General features: G+C 47.7%; 1 protein-coding gene across 1 annotated transcript; it reads left to right on the forward strand.

Moving 5' to 3' along the window:
- Positions 1-1,011: 1,011 nt before the first annotated feature.
- On the forward strand, positions 1,012-18,424 carry tbx19 (T-box transcription factor 19; the record flags this gene model as incomplete). The annotated part of the gene is made up of 8 exons (XM_079263848.1): positions 1,012-1,262; positions 10,315-10,591; positions 15,649-15,783; positions 16,819-16,880; positions 17,402-17,457; positions 17,610-17,765; positions 18,017-18,176; positions 18,259-18,424. The coding sequence occupies 8 exons, from the start codon at positions 1,012-1,014 to the stop codon at positions 18,422-18,424; spliced, it is 1,263 nt and encodes a 420-aa protein (XP_079119974.1).
- Positions 18,425-21,105: the final 2,681 nt, after the last annotated feature.

Here is a 21,105-nt window from a genome sequence, read left to right on the forward strand (position 1 = left end):
GAAGTGGTCACATGACCCCCCATGTCACGTCCAGAGACATGAAAATGCGAAAAAGTGTTTCATTACATTATGAGCGTCTGAAAAACCACCTCACGAGAAAAGGTTTTTATTGATATTTGAGACTTTAAATGTAGGTGTTGCCATAGTGTGTTTTATTTCAATTGCGATATTTAGTTTTTGCGGAGTTCGATGTGGTAATGGAATCGCAGCTACTGAGACATAAAAGGACCCGTACCCTCCTGACCTGAGGTCTATCTGTGTATTCTGATCCGGAGAGCAACATATTTAGAAAAGAATAAAATAGAAGTATTATTTATTGGATTAACGCTGTATCAACATGTCCAGCTAGATTTTTAAGAGTCACGTTTCTTGGTTTTCCCTAAACAAAAAGCTCTTTTCCAGGAAAGGTGCATGTGCAGCGCTACAACTTTACGTGCACCAACCTGCACATGCACATGGTATTTCCAGTCCTTCCTAAAGTCCTTATTAAGTCTTTTAAAGCTTTAAAAAGTGTAAAAAGAATCTGGCTGTTTGGGGAAATCCTGCACTAAAACCGTCCTCAGACGGACTTCGTTGGGCTCCAGGTTTACTGATTCTCTGCATGCAGGTCACATTAGGTCCAAATCAGAAGGAAAAATCACATGTATCTAAAGGTAGCTGAATCATTGTTCTACAATGTCCTCCAACTACAGTCATGTCTATTATAATTAAAGTTACGACATATTTTAGTTTTATTTTTAAACGGTCGACCATGTCTGATGATTTTCCACGAGACGATGTGGAAAAATTCCACCTTCGTCACTCATATTTATGGGACACGCTGGTTAATCTTCAGGTACACCATGATAGTAATGACATCAACGTTTCAGCAAAGAGTCTAAAACCTTAAAGGAAAACCCAGTTTCATTTCACTGGTCCAAACGGGCCAAAAACCTTGATTACAGCGACAGAGAACAGAGAGCTGAAGCCGCGATGGGTATCCTGATCACCTGTCCTTGTTTAGGGTTCTAGATGAAGGTGGAGGGCTTGCAGGAGGATGGGGAGTCCGGTTCCGTGTCTTCAGCAGACCGGACCGCATGCGGCCCCAGCTCCACCGAGTGCTGCATGTCTCGGCTGCTGAGTGCCGTGGAGAGCGAGCTGCAGGCGGGCCGAGAGAAGGGCGACCCGACGGAGAGAGAGCTCAGCGTGACGCTGGAGGACGCCGAGCTGTGGAGGAAGTTCCAGCTCATCACCAACGAGATGATCGTCACCAAGAACGGACGGTAACCACTTCCTCCTCTGCAACAAGTTCTGCAGAAAGCAGGGGTGTCAGGCTCCGGTCCTCAGGGGCCACAACCCTGCAGGTTTTCAATGTATCCCTGCTCCAACATACATCATTGTCCAGAACCTAATAGACTGTTGGATCCATTGAATCAGAGTTAGGTGTGTTGAAGCAGAGAGACATTAAAAAACCTGCAGATCCGACTAGACACTCCTGGGCTACAGAACTCCGGGAGATCCTCATGGTCATAAACACAGAAACAACTAATTCCAAGATATTTGCTTGGTGGTTATATTGACTTCACATGTCTGAATCGTTTTTCTGTCGCTGAGTCAACCCCTAACCCCAACCCCTAACCCTAGGCAGGTAAAGGGGAGAATATTCCTGCTTTTTATTAGACCTACGTGTGTTTGTCATGGCTGCCTCAGACACTCTGCATGTGTTTGAAGCGTTTGTCAGAAATTACCGCCACACTTTCTCAAGCTGCTTTATCTGAGTAGCCAGCAGGGCGAAGTCGAGCATCATCTTACCTGATGTATGTGTCTGTCACTTCACGCAAAAAGTGTTGTATCGGCCTTGAAATGGACGATACTAGCCCTTCATTTACCTCATTTAGCAGATTGATACCAAATCTCCCAGTATTGCTTACGCCTACTATGAGCACTCCTGCTCTAGAGATTCCTAAGAAGGTCTGGAAGTTCTTGTTCAGGTTGCAGAGGTCTGAAAGATATTCCAGAAAGGTCTCACTCCAACCCTAACCCTTGTCGATGTTCCAGAGGGTCTTCTTGAATTTCCAGGAGTAGTTAAGGGTTAAGAAGATGAGGTTTTAGAATGACGTCACAATGGAGGTTGTGTCAGTCTCTGACGAAGTCTTGAATAGGTTCCAAGAATATTTACGATGATACTAGATTTTATCTTGATACGTTTTTTTCTTGAGCTCCGTCTTCGAGGTGAGAAGGGTTCGTAGGTAAGGAGGTCATGGAGTTCTTCAGGTTTGGTCTCTGCTGAGGTTGTGATGATCTGGAATAGATTTATTAAAGATTTAAAACAGTTTTACATCTTGGTCGTATCAAGATTGTTGAGGCTTGTAAGAGCCTCCAATAAGAGATCAAACGGGAATTTGTTTAAGGAGGTCCTCATGCAACATTATGTAACTTTCTGACATTAAAACTCTGTGTTCCGGACCTGTTTGGCAACATAGCAACATCCATCATGTATTTCTTGAGCCGCTGCTGCCCAGCAGCTTTCCAAGGCTGGAAAACACCATACATATGGGATGCCGAGTATGAGGGTCATGCAGGCCCTGCAGTTGGTCTGTAGAGGATAAAGGAGGTTGTAAAAGTGCTGAAAGATGCATCTGTTTACATACATAAAACACATTTATCCACTGCTGTAAGCTACTGAGATGAAACTTTTTAATTCCAGTGTCACTGATTTTTCTTTTAAAAGGTCAGATACCAGGAAAACATAGAGATCCATCAGGTTTTTATTGATAATCCTGAATCCAAACAGGCTGAAGGTGATGAGTGGTTTCTTCTGCTGAAAAGCTTCTGCTTGGTGTTTTTAGTGGAAAAACCCTTTAGACAGAAACATGAAAACCTGGAAGCTCCAAGAAAAACAAATGTTTATCTGACCAAACAACTGATTAATTTCATACCCTAAAAGATTTCTAAGTTTTCACTATGTTTTACATTTGAAAAAATCCTAACTTTATTTTATCTGTATGATTATTAGATCATTTTTACTCTCCTTCTGGGATAAAAACACTGAAATCTAATTTAATTTGGTGGTGTTTGCTGGTGGTGTTTACTGGTGGTGTTTGCTGGTGGTGTTTGGTGGTGGTGTATTTATTGGTGGTGTATGTTGGTGGTGTTTGCTGGTGGTGTTTGGTGGTGGTGTATTTATTGGTGGTGTTTGCTGGTGGTGTTTGCTGGTGGTGTTTGGTGGTGGTGTATTTATTGGTGGTGTATGTTGGTGGTGTTTGCTGGTGGTGTTTGGTGGTGGTGTATTTATTGGTGGTGTTTGCTGGTGGTGTTTGCTGGTGGTGTTAGTTGGTGGTGTTTGCTGGTGGTGTGTGTTGGTGGTGTTTGCTGGTGGTGTGTATTGGTGGTGTTTGCTGGTGGTGTATGTTGGATTGTGGTGTTTGCTGTTGGTGTTTGTTGGTGGTTTGTGTTGGTGGTGTTTGGTGGTGGTGTATGTTGGTGGTGTGTGTTGGTGGTGTGTATTGGTGGTGTTTGCTGGTGGTGTATGTTGGATTGTGGTGTTTGCTGTTGGTGTTTGTTGGTGGTGTTTGCTGGTGGTGTGTGTTGGTGGTGTTTGCTGGTGGTGTGTATTGGTGGTGTTTGCTGGTGGTGTGTATTGGTGGTGTTTGCTGGTGGTGTATGTTGGATTGTGGTGTTTGCTGTTGGTGTTTGTTGGTGGTTTGTGTTGGTGGTGTTTGGTGGTGGTGTATGTTGGTGGTGTGTGTTGGTGGTGTGTATTGGTGGTGTTTGCTGGTGGTGTATGTTGGATTGTGGTGTTTGCTGTTGGTGTTTGTTGGTGGTGTTTGCTGGTGGTGTGTGTTGGTGGTGTTTGCTGGTGGTGTTTGTTGATGGTGTATGTTGGTGGTGTGTGTTGGTGGTGTTAGGTGGTGGTGTTTGCTGGTGGTGTTTGGTGGTGGTGTTTGTTGATGGTGTATGTTGGTGGTGTGTGTTGGTGGTGTGTGTTGGTGGTGTTTGCTGGTGGTGTTTGCTGGTGGTGTTTGGTGGTGGTGTTTGTTGATGGTGTATGTTGGTGGTGTTTGGTGGTGGTGTTTGTTGATGGTGTATGTTGGTGGTGTGTGTTGGTGGTGTTAGGTGGTGGTGTTTGTTGGTGGTTTATGTTGTTGGTGTTTGCTGGTGGTGTATTGAAGTATAAACTTCAATGGTGATGTTGTGTGCCCTCATTCAATGATGAAGGGAATATGGGAATAAATTGAATGATGTCACAAAACATCAAGAGTGGAATGAAGTATAAACTTTAATGGTGATGTTGTGTGCCCTCATTCGATGGTGTTGTGGGAAGGGAATCCTGTTTTGCAGAGCTGCTTGCTTTTCTGCGTGTGAAGCAACAAAAGTTATGGTCTCATGGTGTGTGTGCGTGTGGGAATGGTTGACCACCTCCCTAGCGCTGGTGTATGTTGGTGGTGTTTGCTGATGGTGTTTGGTGGTGGGGTTTGTTGGTGCTGCATGTTGGTGGTGTTTGTTGGTGCTGCATGTTGGTGGTGTTTGCTGATGGTGTTTGGTGGTGGGGTTTGGTGGTGGGGTTTGCTGTTCGTGTTTGATGGTGGTGTTTACTGGTGGTGTATGTTGGTGGTGTTTGCTGTTGGTGTTTGTTGGTGGTGTTTGTTGGTGGTGTTTGGTGGTGGTGTTTGGTGGTGGGGTTTGCTGTTCGTGTTTGATGGTGGTGTTTACTGGTGGTGTATGTTGGTGGTGTTTGCTGTTGGTGTTTGTTGGTGGTGTATGTTGGTGATTCAGCTGCGGGACGTCGTATCGTCGTATGAGAGGCAGCGGCTCGGTGTTGCCTGTTTCCTCTAAACACGGCTGCAGAAGTTTGCAGAGAAACCAGCAGACTTCAGCAGCGTGTAAAGCTCTTAACCAGGTTATTCATTAGTCTCGATAGCAGCCGCTGCCGTCACCTCCGTGTGACTGACTGAGTGTGTGGTGTTTTTTCAGCGCGCCGAGATGGGTTGACCAGTCACGGCCTGCGGTGGGCAAACGCTCCATTTACACCTGCAGGACGCCACTTCAGCTGCTGCTGCCATCTGTTTCGTTAGTAATACAGCTTCAGAGGGAGGAAACTTTTTATAGATTCATATTAAAGCAGATACATTCTGGTTTGTCCTCTGTTTATTAAATAATCCTGCAGAGGAAAAGGATTTTTTTCAGTCAGGAGAACGTAGAAAAACATTTACCGCAGTGGGAAACATGCTTCGGTTGTTCACACAGGAACACAAAGTAGAATACAAAGAACCAAGACGAGAAGTTCAGACAAAATGGAAACTAAGTCAAATGTTTGACAGTATTTCAGGAACCACGGACATCAGCTCTGAATCTCTACATTGTTATTAGTATCATTAGTTATTGTCAATGAAAGGATGGAGGGAAGAGAGAGAACAATAAAATGGACCCTTTATTCTCCACATCAAAAGATTTGAAATGCGACATCTGCAGCAAACAGAGACAGAAAGCAGCAGCAGTCAGACGTCCACCACGCCGCCGGCTCGTCTAGGGGAATGATGATGGAGTCAGGAGCTGTTACGGCAAAATTATCCACATCTCCCAACAGGAAACGATGATTAGAACCCCTCCCCAAAGAAAACCCAGTTGCTTATTTCCTCATTACATTTCTGACAATTCCTGAAAATTCACCAAAATCTGTCCAAACTTTGGTTCTGGTCCAGCTGTTGGTTCTCCCTCCTGGTTCTAGTCCTGATGGAGGTTTCCATTACTGGTTTTGGTTAAAGTGGAGCTTTTCCTTCATGGTTCTGGTCCAAATGGAGGTTTTCCTTTTTGATTGTGGTCCAGATAGACGTTTTCCTTCCATTGTTCTGGTCCTGACATTTTTTCTACCCTGTTTCTGGTCCATATTGAGGTGTCCCTCTCTGGTTCTGATCCTGATGGATGCATTTCTCCCTGGTTCTAGTCCTGATAGAGGTTTCCATTACTGTTTCTGGTCCAAATGGAGGTTTTCCTTCTTGATTCTGGTCCAGATGGGGGTTTTCCCTCGTGGTTTCCTGGTTCTGGTCCTGATGAAGGTTTTCCTCCCTGGTTTTGGTCCAGAGGGAGGTTTTCCTTCTTAATTATGGTCCAGATGGAGGTTTTCCACCCATTGTTTTGGTCCTGATAGACGTTTTCTACCCTGGTTCTGTTCCATATGGAGGTCTCCCTCTCTGGTTCTGGTCCTGATGGATGCTTTTCTCCCTGGTTCCGGTCCAGATGGAGGTTTTCCTTCATGGTTCTTGTCCAGATGGGATATTTCCTTCATGGTTCCCTGGTTTTGGTCCATATGGAGGTCTCCCTCTCTGGTTTTGGTCCATATGGAGGTCTCCCTCTCTGGTTTTGGTCCAGATGGAGGTCTCCCTCTCTGGTTCTGGTCCTGATGGATGCTTTTCTCCCTGGTTCCGGTCCAGATGGAGGTTTTCCTTCATGGTTCTTGTCCAGATGGGATATTTCCTTCATGGTTCCCTGGTTTTGGTCCATATGGAGGTCTCCCTCTCTGGTTTTGGTCCATATGGAGGTCTCCCTCTCTGGTTCTGGTCCTGATGGATGTTTGTTGCGACTGGATTCTAACTGGATTACAGTGAACTGACTCTTGTGAATTGATGTGGAACAAATAAAGCTGGATTGAACATAAATCTATCGTAAAGGCGATTCTGGATCACTTGGAAATCATCCAAACTGAAGCATTCTTCTTTATTTATAAAGCTCATTTTAAAAACTCCAGAGTTCTGCACATCAGTGATCACCAAAAACAATAAGTTGGTGTAGCTCTCATTAAAATAATGAAGCAGGTAAAAAAGATAAAATAACTGAAGTGAGCAAATAAAATAACTAAAAAGACACGGAGGACCACAGAACTCACACAGTGTTAAAAGCCAGAGAATCTGGGTCTTTATACCAGATTTAAAGCCCTCCACTGTGGGGCAGTTTGAACATGGCGGGGCAGATGGTTCCAGAGTCTGGATCCAAGTTCAGACAAGACCCCGTCCCCTGGGGTCGACACATGGGGGGCGACGTTGCTTCTTCTCCAGCCATTTCCAATGGAAGCTCTGCGATGAGGCAGAAATCGCTGCCCTCCTCCTGCCAAGCCAGACGCGACATTCGTGCACGGGAAATATCGCCCTGGTTCACGTAGACATGCACACGGGAGTTTGTGACAAGAAAGTTGTAAAATGTTCAACTTTGTTGCTGTCACGTGGCTCTACGACCAATCAGGGAGGGTTTCAGTGACTGTTGAGGTAAAACAGGAATTTTCTGGATCAGCGTCGACATCTGACATCACACAACATTCATCACGATGTTCTCTTTTTTGTTTTCTTTGGATCAACCAAAGTTTGATTTTTTTCTTTTGTAAAATAGTTAACAGCAAGATTACAGACAGTTTGAGAAAAATCTCCCGACTCATCATCCTTCACGCATGCAGCAGTACTGCAGTGAAAACGCCAAAATTCCCTCCAGCATCATAACCAATCACCTTTCTTGGAGACAAGTGATCTGCAACACCACCGCTGCTGTTTGTGTCCTGTAAGTTGGTTTTCACCTGCGTGCCGATGAATTTAGCCTGTCGCTTGTAACCCTCCTTGTTTTGAGCCTAAGCAGCAATCTCTGGTAGTTAAAACTGAAGTCTTTGCAGAAGTGCCAAAACCTGCAGTTCCCCCTTCATCCACTAGGGACTCCAAAACAGAACAAATCCCCATAGATTCCCATGTTAAAAAGACCAACTTTTTTTTTATTTTCTGGGAGAGACGGCACACATGCAGCTGCCAAGATGGCAACAGTAGAACAACCACCCATTGAGCTTCAATTCAGCTCTTCAGAAACTTACAGGTGACGTCACGGAGGCTCCGCTCATTGTTTATATACAGTCTGGTCAAGCCCATCACACAGGGGGTGACACGCCAACCTTAAAAACCACGTTTCTCTGCTGTGATTGCTGTCAGGATGACAACTCCCTGATGCTAAAATCAAACTGTTTAGTGAAGTGAAATTGCCACTTTGGTTAGTATGTAAACTCTGATAGAGGATCCAACTGAATTTCCTTCCAGTAATGGTTCTGTAGCTGCTGAATACGTAGCCATTGCCAGTAGCTGCTGGACTACTGCTGGTAGCTGCTAGATACGTAGCTCCTTCTGGTAGCTGCTGATACGTAGCTACTACTGGTAGCTGCTGGATATGTAGCTACTGCCAGTAGCTGCTGGACTACGGCTTGGTAGCTGCTAGATATGTAGCTACTTCTGGCAGCTGCTGAATATGTAGCTACTACTGTTAGCTGCCTGATACATAGCTACTACTGGTAGCTGCCTGATATATAGCTACTGGTACCTGCTGGATACGTAGCTACTGGTAGCTGCTGGATATGTAGCTACTGGTAGCTGCTGGATACGTAGCTACTACTGGTAGCTGCTACATACGTAGCTACTACTGGTAGCTGCTACATACGTAGCTACTGGTAGCTGCTGGAGACGTAGCTACTGGTAGCTGCTAGATACGTAGCTACTGCTGATAGCTGCTGGATATGTAGCAACCTCTGGTAGCTGCTGATACGTAGCTACTGGTAGCTACTGGACATGTAGCTACTGCTGATAGCTGCTGCATACGTAGCTACTGCTGATAGCTGCTTCATACGAAGCTACTGCTGATAGCTGCTGCATACGTAGCTACTGCTGATAGCTGCTAGATACGTAGCTACTTCTGGATACGTAGCTACTGCTGGTAGCCGCTGATACGCAGCTATTTCTCTTAGCTACTGGATACGCAACTACTCCTGGTAGCTGCTCATACGTAGCTACTGCTGATAGCTGCTGTATATGTAGCTACCTCTGGTAGCTGCTGGATATGTAACTACCTCTGGTAGCTGCTGATACGTAGCTACTGGTAGCTGCTAGATACGTAGCTACTGCTGATAGCTGCTGGATATGTAGCTACCTCTGGTAGCTGCTGGATACGTAGATACGGCTGATAGCTGCTGGATACGTAGTTACTGCTGGTAGCTGCTGGACATGTAGCTACTGCTGATAGCTGCTGGATACGTAGCTACTGGTAGCTGCTGGATACGTAGCTACTTCAGGTAGCTGCTGGATATGTAGCTACGGCTGATAGCTGGTGGATACGTAGCTACTGCTGGTAGCCGCTGATACGCAGCTATTTCTCTTAGCTACTGGATATGTAACTACTCCTGGTAGCTGCTGGATATGTAGCTACTGCTGATAGCTGCTGGATATGTAGCTACCTCTGGTAGCTGCTGGATACGTAGCTACTGCTGGTAGCTGCTGGATACGTAGCTACTGCTGATAGCTACTGGATACGTAGCTACTTCTGGTAGCTGCTGGATACGTAGCTACTTCTGGTAGCTGCTGGATATGTAGCTACTGCTGGTAGTTGCTGGATACGTAGCTACTGCTGGTAGTTGCTGGATACGTAGCTACTGCTGGTAGCTGCTGGATATGTAGCTACTGGTAGCTGCTGGATACGTAGCTACTGCTGATAGCTGCTAGATACGTAGCTCCTGGTGGTAGCTGCTAGGTACGTAGCTACTGGTGGTAGCTGCTAGGTACGTAGCTACTGCTGGTAGCTGCTGGATACATAGTTGCTGCTGATAGCTGCTGGATACGTAGCTACTGCTGATAGCTGCTGGATACATAGCTACTGCTGATAGCTGCTGGATACGTAGCTACGGCTGATAGCTGCTGGAGACGTAGCTACTGCTGATAGCTGCTGGAGACGTAGCTACTGCTGATAGCTTCTGGAGACGTAGCTACTGCTGATAGCTGCTGGATACGTAGCTACTGCTGATAGCTGCTGGAGACGTAGCTACTGCTGATAGCTGCTGGAGACGTAGCTACTGCTGATAGCTGCTGGAGACGTAGCTACTGCTGATAGCTGCTGGATACATAGCTACTGCTGATAGCTGCTGGAGACGTAGCTACTGCTGATAGCTGCTGGAGACGTAGCTACTGCTGATAGCTGCTGGATACATAGCTACTGCTGATAGCTGCTGGAGACGTAGCTACTGCTGATAGCTGCTGGAGACGTAGCTACTGCTGATAGCTGCTGGATACGTAGCTACGGCTGATAGCTGCTGGATACATAGCTACTGCTGATAGCTGCTGGAGACGTAGCTACTGCTGATAGCTGCTGGAGACGTAGCTACTGCTGATAGCTGCTGGAGACGTAGCTACTGCTGATAGCTGCTGGAGACGTAGCTACTGCTGATAGCTGCTGGATACGTAGCTACTGCTGTTTAACAGGCTTGTGGAGCATTGTCTCTGTCTGGTTTCTTCCTGTAAGAAGATCAAATCTTGTGTGTCTGTTCAGTCGGATGTTCCCGGTCCTGAAGGTCAGCGTCTCCGGTCTGGACCCCAGCTCCATGTACTCTTTCCTGCTGGACTTCGTTCCGGCGGACAGCTGCCGCTGGAAGTTTGTGAACGGGGAGTGGGTGGCGGCCGGCCATGCGGAGGGCCGCGGCGAACCCCGGGGCCACGGCGGGGTCTACATCCACCCGGACTCGCCAAACTTTGGAGCCCACTGGATGAAGGCGCCTGTGAGCTTCAACAAAGTCAAACTGACAAACAAAGTGAACGGAGGCGGACAGGTAACGGGAACAGTCCGGTTTGTTTGTACCAAACTCCTCCTTCCTGGTTTGTTCCTGCTTTTTCCTCGTTTCTTTCCTTCATTCTACCTTTAACTCTTTATTATGTTCACAGTTTCCCTTTTACTGTTCTTTTTTTCTTTTTTAGGGTTAATCTCTTTTTAATTTCTTTCATGCTTTTATTAGTTTCTGGTTTTTGTCCTTGTATTTCTACTTTTTCCTTTTATTTTTTTTTTCTACTTTGCATTTTTTTTTCTGATTTTCTTTACTTTTCCTCTTTTTGGTCTTTTTGTTTGTTTTATTCTTTTAGTTCTTCATTTTTCTTCTTTGTTTCATTTGTTATTTTCAGTTTCTTCTCATTGTTTTTAATCTCCATTTCTTTCCATCCTACTGTTTTCTCTTCTTCCTTCTTGACTTTTTCTTTGTTCTTCACTTTTCTCCTCTCGCTCTTCCTCACCTCTGCCGTCTTCTTCTCCTTCTGTCCATTATCCTCCTCTTCACGTCAAGAGCTTCTCTCTCTCCTCCCTGTATTACGCTGGAGTGGGCGAGAGACTACCGCCTCTAATTAGCCACTTCAGTCCCTCTCTTCACTCACTTCACCTGCTCACCCCCTCGTAACCACGGGAACAGGATAAACAGCTCTTAATTGGCCGGCAGCAGTTTAATGCACTTCCTGTCGAGAGCTGTTCACCACTCGTAGAGGCCTTCACACACATGCACACACACACACACACATGCACACACACACACACACACACACACACACACACACACACACACACACACACACACATGAATGCAGCACTACAAAATTGGCAGTAATGTTGTTTATATTTACCCCATTATCCCGTCCAAACATGACACGCACACACCGGGCAGTAATGCAGAGTTGGAACAGAGAGCTCGGCCATAATGAAATAATTGCTCAGCTTATTTGTACATTATGGTAATTATGTTTTTTACTGGGAAATTAATTTAGCCATCATGCTTCAGATGGACGAGGGAGACAGAGAGGTAAACTATATTCAAACAGAGCCCACACACACTCCAGCTAATGTGGGCACGCACATCGCCGGGGTCACATCTGAAGCCAGCCTCTCAATCTGAATAGAAAACAGTTTGTTTTTGTGTGTCCGCCCGGAGAGCCGGGATTGGTTAATTGGGCCTCGTTAGCGAGGGGGTGGGGGGGGTGATGAGGAGTTGAACAGACAGATGGATAAAAGAGCATTTGCGCCAAAAGACAAAAATGGCTCCAGTCCATGAACTCTCCTGCAGAATGAGTAGTTCGCAGTCTGGATTTCTGGGTTTTAATGGGTCCAAAGTAAAAGTTGTGTTTGTTAAACTCTGAGTTGAGTTCTGGCAGGTTGGTGCTGGTTCTACTGGTGGCTGATGGGAATGATGGGAATGGTTCGCTTCCCGCTGCAGTCCAGCTTATCAGACCAGTTAAAGGACATGTTCCCCTCCCCACCAGAGGAGGCGCTGTGTCAGGAATACTGAAGGAGACGATGTCAGAATAAAACGCGGCGCTGCATCGGATCCTCGCCGTCTGGGTCCATCACATTTCTTTTGTCGCAAGACTTTCCTCCCGTCCAGAACCGCCAATCGTCACACGCGCCCATTTTAGTCGTGTTTACTCACGATGCCATGCGCCGAACCACAACGTGCTCAACTTCCTGGATTTAGTCTACTGGGAACGGTCACGGCAACAGTCTACACGTACTGGGAACGGTCACGGCAACAGTCTACACGTACTGGGAACGGTCACGGCAACAGTCTACACGTACTGGGAACGGTCACGGCAACAGTCTACACGTACTGGGAACGGTCACGGCAACAGTCTACACGTACTGGGAACGGTCACGGCAACAGTCTACACGTACTGGGAACGGTCACGGCAACAGTCTACACGTACTGGGAACGGTCACGGCAACAGTCTACACGTACTGGGAACGGTCACGGCAACAGTCCACACGTACTGGGAACGGTCACGGCAACAGTCTACACGTACTGGGAACGGTCACGGCAACAGTCTACACGTACTGGGAACGGTCACGGCAACAGTCTACACGTACTGGGAACGGTCACGGCAACAGTCTACATGTACTGGGAACGGTCACGGCAACAGTCTACATGTACTGGGAACGGTCACCGCAACAGTCTACACGTACTGGGAACGGTCACGGCAACAGTCTACACGTACTGGGAACGGTCACGGCAACAGTCTACACGTACTGGGGACGGTCACGGCAACAGTCTACACGTACTGGGGACGGTCACGGCAACAGTCTACACGTACTGGGAACGGTCACGGCAACAGTCTACACGTACTGGGAACGGTCACGGCAACAGTCTACACGTACTGGGAACGGTCACGGCAACAGTCTACACGTACTGGGAACGGTCACGGCAACAGTCTACACGTACTGGGAACGGTCACGGCAACAGTCTACACGTACTGGGAACGGTCACGGCAACAGTCTACACGTACTGGGAACGGTCACGGCAACAGTCTACATGTACTGGGAACGGTCACGGCAACAGTCTACACGTACTGGGAACGGTCACGGCAACAGTCTACATGTACTGGGAACGGTCACGGCAACAGTCTACACGTACTGGGAACGGTCACGGCAACAGTCTACATGTACTGGGAACGGTCACGGCAACAGTCTACACGAACTGGGAACGGTCACGGCAACAGTCTACACGTACTGGGAACGGTCACCGCAAAAGTCTACATGTACTGGGAACGGTCACGGCAACAGTCTACACGTACTGGGAACGGTCACTGCAACAGTCTACACGTACTGGGAACGGTCACGGCAACAGTCTACACGTACTGGGAACGGTCACGGCAACAGTCTACACGTACTGGGAACGGTCACCGCAACAGTCTACACGTACTGGGAACGGTCACGGCAACAGTCTACACGTACTGGGAACGGTCACCGCAAAAGTCTACACGTACTGGGAATGGTCACGGCAACAGTCTACACGTACTGGGAACGGTCACGGCAACAGTCTACACGTACTGGGAACGGTCACGGCAACAGTCTACACGTACTGGGAACGGTCACGGCAACAGTCTACACGTACTGGGAACGGTCACCGCAACAGTCTACACGTACTGGGAACGGTCACTGCAACAGTCTACACGTACTGGGAACGGTCACCGCAACAGTCTACACGTACTGGGAACGGTCACGGCAACAGTCTACATGTACTGGGAACGGTCACGGCAACAGTCTACACGTACTGGGAACGGTCACGGCAACAGTCTACATGTACTGGGAACGGTCACGGCAACAGTCTACACGTACTGGGAACGGTCACGGCAACAGTCTACACGTACTGGGAACGGTCACGGCAACAGTCTACACGTACTGGGAACGGTCACGGCAACAGTCTACACGTACTGGGAACGGTCACGGCAACAGTCTACATGTACTGGGAACGGTCACGGCAACAGTCTACATGTACTGGGAACGGTCACGGCAACAGTCTACATGTACTGGGAACGGTCACGGCAACAGTCTACATGTACTGGGAACGGTCACGGCAACAGTCTACACGTACTGGGAACGGTCACGGCAACAGTCTACATGTACTGGGAACGGTCACGGCAACAGTCTACACGTACTGGGAACGGTCACCGCAAAAGTCTACACGTACTGGGAACGGTCACGGCAACAGTCTACACGTACTGGGAACGGTCACGGCAACAGTCTACATGTACTGGGAACGGTCACGGCAACAGTCTACACGTACTGGGAACGGTCACGGCAACAGTCTACACGTACTGGGAACGGTCACGGCAACAGTCTACATGTACTGGGAACGGTCACGGCAACAGTCTACATGTACTGGGAACGGTCACGGCAACAGTCTACATGTACTGGGAACGGTCACGGCAACAGTCTACACGTACTGGGAACGGTCACGGCAACAGTCTACACGTACTGGGAACGGTCACCGCAAAAGTCTACACGTACTGGGAATGGTCACGGCAACAGTCTACATGTACTGGGAACGGTCACGGCAACAGTCTACATGTACTGGGAACGGTCACGGCAACAGTCTACACGTACTGGGAACGGTCACGGCAACAGTCTACATGTACTGGGAACGGTCACGGCAACAGTCTACACGTACTGGGAAGGGTCACGGCAACAGTCTACATGTACTGGGAACGGTCACGGCAACAGTCTACATGTACTGGGAACGGTCACGGCAACAGTCTACATGTACTGGGAACGGTCACGGCAACAGTCTACACGTACTGGGAACGGTCACGGCAACAGTCTACACGTACTGGGAAGGGTCACGGCAACAGTCTACATGTACTGGGAACGGTCACGGCAACAGTCTACATGTACTGGGAACGGTCACGGCAACAGTCTACATGTACTGGGAACGGTCACGGCAACAGTCTACACGTACTGGGAAGGGTCACGGCAACAGTCTACACGTACTGGGAAGGGTCACCGCAAAAGTCTACACGTACTGGGAACGGTCACGGCAACAGTCTACATGTACTGGGAACGGTCACGGCAACAGTCTACACGTACTGGGAACGGTCACGGCAACAGTCTACACGTACTGGGAACGGTCACGGCAACAGTCTACACGTACTGGGAACGGTCACGGCAACAGTCTACACATACTGGGAACGGTCACGGCAACAGTCTACACGTACTGGGAACGGTCACGGCAACAGTCTACACGTACTGGGGACGGTGAATATTTTATATTAAGTATTGCAGGAACAGCTTTTAGTTGTGGTTGCCATTAGTAGTTTTTTGTGTGTGTGTGTGTGTGTGTGTGTGTGTGTGTGTGTGTGTGTGTGTGTGGAGTGTGTTCTGGGCTTTTGATCTGTATTTTTATACAGTTTAAAAGTCTCAGTGTTACATTATTTCCACTCAGATCAGTTGTTTTTCTGACAGAACAGAGTTCAGTACCAACCCAACCAATCATGGGACGTCCGTCGACACGTGGAGGCGGGTTGGGAGCGGTGGGAAGACGTCTTCTGCGCTGCATCACTGTCTTTCTTGGTGTTTCAGATTATGTTAAACTCTCTTCATAAATACGAGCCTCAGCTCCACATCGTGTGCGTCGGGTCCCGCCATCGCCTGGTTTCCAACGTTTCCTTTAAAGAAACCCAGTTCATCGCCGTCACTGCCTACCAGAACGAGGAGGTAAGATAATTAGTCCACATCATGCACTTTATGCCTTTACTTTTATCTTTTTGTCAAAATAAGCTGAGACTAAACAAATGCCTTCAGTTTCATGTGTGACTTCAATAAAAACGACTGAAAACGTTTTCCAGTTAAACTCAACATGTTTCCTCCACATAAAAACCAGTAAAAACCAGTTTCAGGGGCTTCTGGCTGTTTTAAACACCTGTGATGTGTCGACAGACCTCTGATGGGTTCGATCCAACACCAGACTGAGACAGTCGGGTCTCTGAGGAACGCCCGGCTCTGATGTGGAGTTTTCCACAGAAACACAGTCGGTTCTCCCAGAAAGACCAGTTCTAAACCAGTTCAGATTTAGCTAAACCAGTGTCTGGACCTGATCTGAAGTTTTCTGCAGATATAATAATGTATGGCTGTTCCAGGCAGTGGTGAATGTCATCACATCCGCATGTTCAGCACCATCCTCACCAGTTCTGCCTGGTTGTCAAGGCAACTGATCAGGCTTATAAAACAACACCAAGCAGGTATTTATACAGAGATAATCTGCTGAACACCGGACACTCAGAAATGTCCTGGGAAAATGGGCTGAACTGTGGTTTAAACCTGAAATAGAAGAAGAGAGACAAACTCAGAATCCCAGTTTTAGGCTTTGCAAAGAGAAACTGGTCAAACTAAGACTTGTGCACACTTCCAACTTGTCTGCTGCCAAACTCAGACTCTTCATGATCGTACAGGACGTTTACACCGTTTCATTACATAGTCATGGGTCATTTCTTCAGTTTTACTAACCAGGACCAAACACAAACACATCAAGAGATTCTCCATGCGAAGCAGTTTCCAGAAGTTTCCGTTTGCTCCTTCTCCTCACTCAGCTGACCTCCTGTCCCACCAAACACTTTAAATCAATACCACGATGTGATTAGAACAATGAACAAAATGATGATAATCCATCTGTATTTTTTACCAACAGCCTCTGAATAAAAACCTTTTGGATAGTTTTAGTGATAATTCTGTGGCCTTTTTTTATCCGTGTAGATTACAGCTCTGAAGATCAAATACAACCCGTTCGCCAAAGCCTTTCTGGACGCCAAGGAGAGGTAAGAAGAGCCCCAGAACCGCGGCCATCTGAGGACAAACACTCATGGCAAACCAGTCGGAGAGCAGATTTACCAGCTTCATGAAGAGCTTCTGCAGTTTTACTCACGTCAGCAGGAAAATCAGCATCAACAGGAAGAACTCGGCGCTTTTATTCTGGAAAATAAACTGGAAAATATTTAATTAAAAATAACAACAGAAGAAGAATGATGAGAATGATTCTGGTTGTCTGGTGAAACATCAGAAATTCTCTGAGGCTCAAAGTTTATTATTAAATTAGAAAGAAGGTAAAAAAAGAAGAAGTTTTATTGATTGTTGTTCCGTTTATACCATAAAAACTGTCCGACCCGGATCAGGTATCAGTTCAACGTCCCACGCAGCTTCTGATGTCTCCTGGCACCTAGCGCTTAGCATTTCCCAACAGGATAACACAGGATGTTAGCGTTAGCAGGTGGCCAGCACTGTCTCACACACAGAAACACACACACAGCTCTGATTGTGGCATTTGATTGGCCTTCCTCAGGAACCCGGGGGGGCGGAGCTTACCGGAGTCATCTGACAGAGTCGGGATTCAGCCTTGTGAGTCAAACATTTATCCCAGAATCTGTAAAACGTTTACATTAAAGCATCTTCTGTCGTTTATTCTTCATCCGTCGGTGTGTGTGTGTGTGTGTGTGTGTGTGTGTGTGTGTGTGTGTGTGTGTGTGTGTGTGTGTGTGTGTGTGTGTCAGGTTGGTCTCTGTGCACAGCTGGAGGGGGCGGAGCTTTCCCTTACAGCAGTAGCCTGCCTTTGGCATCTCATCACCATGGTTACAAACACCACGGTTACCCGGGGAGACACACGCCTTACCCCACGGCGTACCTGCCGCACCGCTCCCACTCCTCAGGTAACCGTTTTCATCTTTCATAAGAACAAAAACGTGATTTTCTTTTGAGAAACGGCACGTAGTCACTAAGCAACAACAACGAGCCAGCACGGCTCTGCGTAGTTACCGACGACATGGGGAAACGTTCCATAAACAAACAGAAGTAAACAATAGAATATTTAACCATGTAAACAAACAGGAGGAGCTTCAGGTAAATGTTTACCTGGGGACGACGTGGTAAACATCCAGGCTGATGGGGTGTTTTCTGTCAGTCTGTCTGTCTGAAGGAGTTCAGGTGTTAACGGACGGCTGGAGCAGCTCCTCCCCTCGTCCACCCTCCTCCTCCTCTTCTTCACCTCCTTCCTCCTCCTCCCTCCCGCTGACCAGCAGCGCTCCCTCCTCACAGCCTCTCCCTCCTCCTCATAGCTCCAGGTGAGGCTCCGCCCACATCCGTATATGGTAAACTGATAAGCAGCCAGGTAATGTCAGGTGTTGAACAGGTGTGTGTTTTCAGTCAGTATCCCTGTCTGTGGACGGTGGGATGCAGTGAGCTAAGCCCCGCCCACTCACCCTGTGCCACTCTTCACGGACCTATGAGCAGCGAGAGCCTGATGCAACCACCTGGACACAGCCGGCTGGGCGGAGCCGGGTGGCCCCCAGGCCCCTCCCACTCGTACTGAGGTGCCGACTACTGTAACGCCGTTTGTCATGATGTGTAAATACCACAGACTGTGTATAAAAGATGGGCGGAGCCTCGGTGACATCATCCATAGGTTTCTGAAGAGCTGAATTGAAGCTCGGTGGGCGGTTCCTACCATCACCATCTTGGCAGGGGCATGCGTGTCGTCTCACCCGGAAAATACAAATATGGACAAAGAGGTGGAGCTGAGAGGGGGGCTGTGAGTGTCATGGAGGATGATTGACATCGAGCGAACTCCGAGCTTTCTGTAGCTAAGAGCTAACCGAGCTAACCCGGAGATAACAGGAGCTAACCAGCTAACGGAGGTAAGCGGGCTAAAGCTAAGTCACGTTGTTAACCGGCTAAAAACCGCGGTTGTTCTACATTCTTCTGACTTGAAGCGGGAGATTGGGTACCTGTCAATCAAAAGGACACGCCCCTAAATATGCCGAACTTTGAGATTAAATTACTTTTAAACGGGCAAGTTAGAAAAAAATTCACCCCCCCCCCCCCCCAAGTTGTCATGAAGGTAAACCTGACCTATTAAACCTAAAATGGATTTTTGTACCAGGCTGTAAACATGTTTATTTCTGCTGTAAACATGTTTATTTCTGCTGTAAACATGTTTATTCCTGCTGTGAAGTTGGTCTTTTTAACATGGGAGTCTATGGGGATTCGCTCTGTTTTGCAGCCCCTAGTGGATGAAGGGGGAACTGCAGTTTTATGCACTTCCGCATAGGCTTCACTTTTGACCGCCGGAGGCTCCGCCCATCTTTCACATACGGTCTATGGTTAATACGGTGTGTGACCATGTGACCGCCTGTCTGGTAGACCAGCTCTGCTTATTGATCGTGATGCTTGTAAATACGTATGATGTCATGTTTATTTAACTTGATTAAAGTAACAAAGCGTCATGAAGTTGATGTTTAAAACGCTGATGTCGTGGCGCCCCCTGCTGTCCGAGGGCGGCACATCGCTGTTGTTTCACTTGAGCTGCTGCTTGTTTTCATGTCTTCTTGTTTCTGTTTAATGTGAAAAATAAACGTTAAAAACTATGAATAAACCTGCAGAATGAAAAAACATGAATTATTTTCCTGTTTTGTTCCTGTTTGCTGCTTCAGTGAGACAGAAAAATCCAGTTTTCTGACCTTGTTTTATTCACAGTGAAAACTTTTGGTATTCTACAGAGAGACGCTCCTGATCAGTGATTATTCCTGCTTCTACTGTCAGAAAATCATGAACCCATGTGAGCGATCTGGAGCAGCTGAACCATCACTAGCAGCTGATAGAAGCACATGAAGGAAGGATCACTGTGGGAAACTTGGCGTGTCTACAATAAGACAAGTTTATTTCACGTACAGGACAGTTCAAAGTGCTTTATGTGAAACATTATGAATATTACAGATGGTGTGAAAATCATAAAAGCATGAAAACAGAAAACACAAATAGCAAAAATACGATAAAATCTTAAAATTATATGAAAATAATTAAAAGCAGAATTAATTAAAAGTTTCTGTTCAGATTTCATGAGAACTTAAAGATTTTAACCTGGATTTAAAAAGTTTCTACATTTGGTGAGAATTTCATCTCTACTGGTCTGGACTCTGGTCTAGTCTCTGGTCTGTGGTCTGGACTCTGGTCTGGACTCTGGTCTGGTCTGTGGTCTGGACTCTGGCCTGGTCTGTGGTCTGGACTCTGGCCTGGACTCTGGTCTGGTCTGTGGTCTGGACTCTGGCCTGGTCTGTGGTCTGGACTCTGGTCTGGACTCTGGCCTGGTCTGTGGTCTGGACTCTGGTCTAGTCTCTGGTCTGTGGTCTGGTCTGTGGTCTGGACTCTGGCCTGGTCTGTGGTCTGGACTCTGGTCTAGTCTCTGGTCTGTGGTCTGGACTCTGGTCTGGACTCTGGTCTGGTCTGTGGTCTGGACTCTGGCCTGGTCTGTGGTCTGGACTCTGGTCCAGTCTCTGGTCTGGTCTGTGGTCTGGACTCTGGCCTGGTCTGTGGTCTGGACTCTGGTCTAGTCTCTGGTCTGGTCTGTGGTCTGGACTCTGGCCTGGTCTGTGGTCTGGACTCTGGTCTAGTCTCTGGTCTGGTCTGTGGTCTGGACTCTGGCCTGGTCTGTGGTCTGGACTCTGTTCTGGACTCTGGTCTGGACTCTGGTCTGGTCTGTGGTCTGGTCTGTGGTCTGGACTCTGGTCTAGTCTCTGGTCTGGTCTGTGGTCTGGACTCTGGCCTGGTCTGTGGTCTGGACTCTGGTCTGGTCCCCGGTCTGGACTCTGGTCTAGTCTCTGGTCTGGTCTGTGGTCTGGACTCTGGCCTGGTCTGTGGTCTGGACTCTGGTCTAGTCTCTGGTCTGGTCTGTGGTCTGGACTCTGGCCTGGTCTGTGGTCTGGACTCTGTTCTGGACTCTGGTCTGGTCCCCGGTCTGGACTCTGGTCTGGTCTGTGGTCTGGACTCTGGTCTAGTCTCTGGTCTGGTCTGTGGTCTGGACTCTGGCCTGGTCTGTGGTCTGGACTCTGGCCTGGTCTGTGGTCTGGACTCTGGTCTAGTCTCTGGTCTGGACTCTGGTCTGGACTCTGGCCTGGTCTGTGGTCTGGACTCTGTTCTGGACTCTGGTCTGGTCCCCGGTCTGGACTCTGGTCTGGTCTGTGGTCTGGTCTGTGGTCTGGACTCTGGCCTGGTCTG

The sequence above is a fragment of the Telmatherina bonti genome, assembly GCF_933228915.1.
Source record: "Telmatherina bonti genome assembly, chromosome: 24".
Taxonomy (NCBI): Eukaryota; Metazoa; Chordata; class Actinopteri; order Atheriniformes; family Telmatherinidae; genus Telmatherina; species Telmatherina bonti.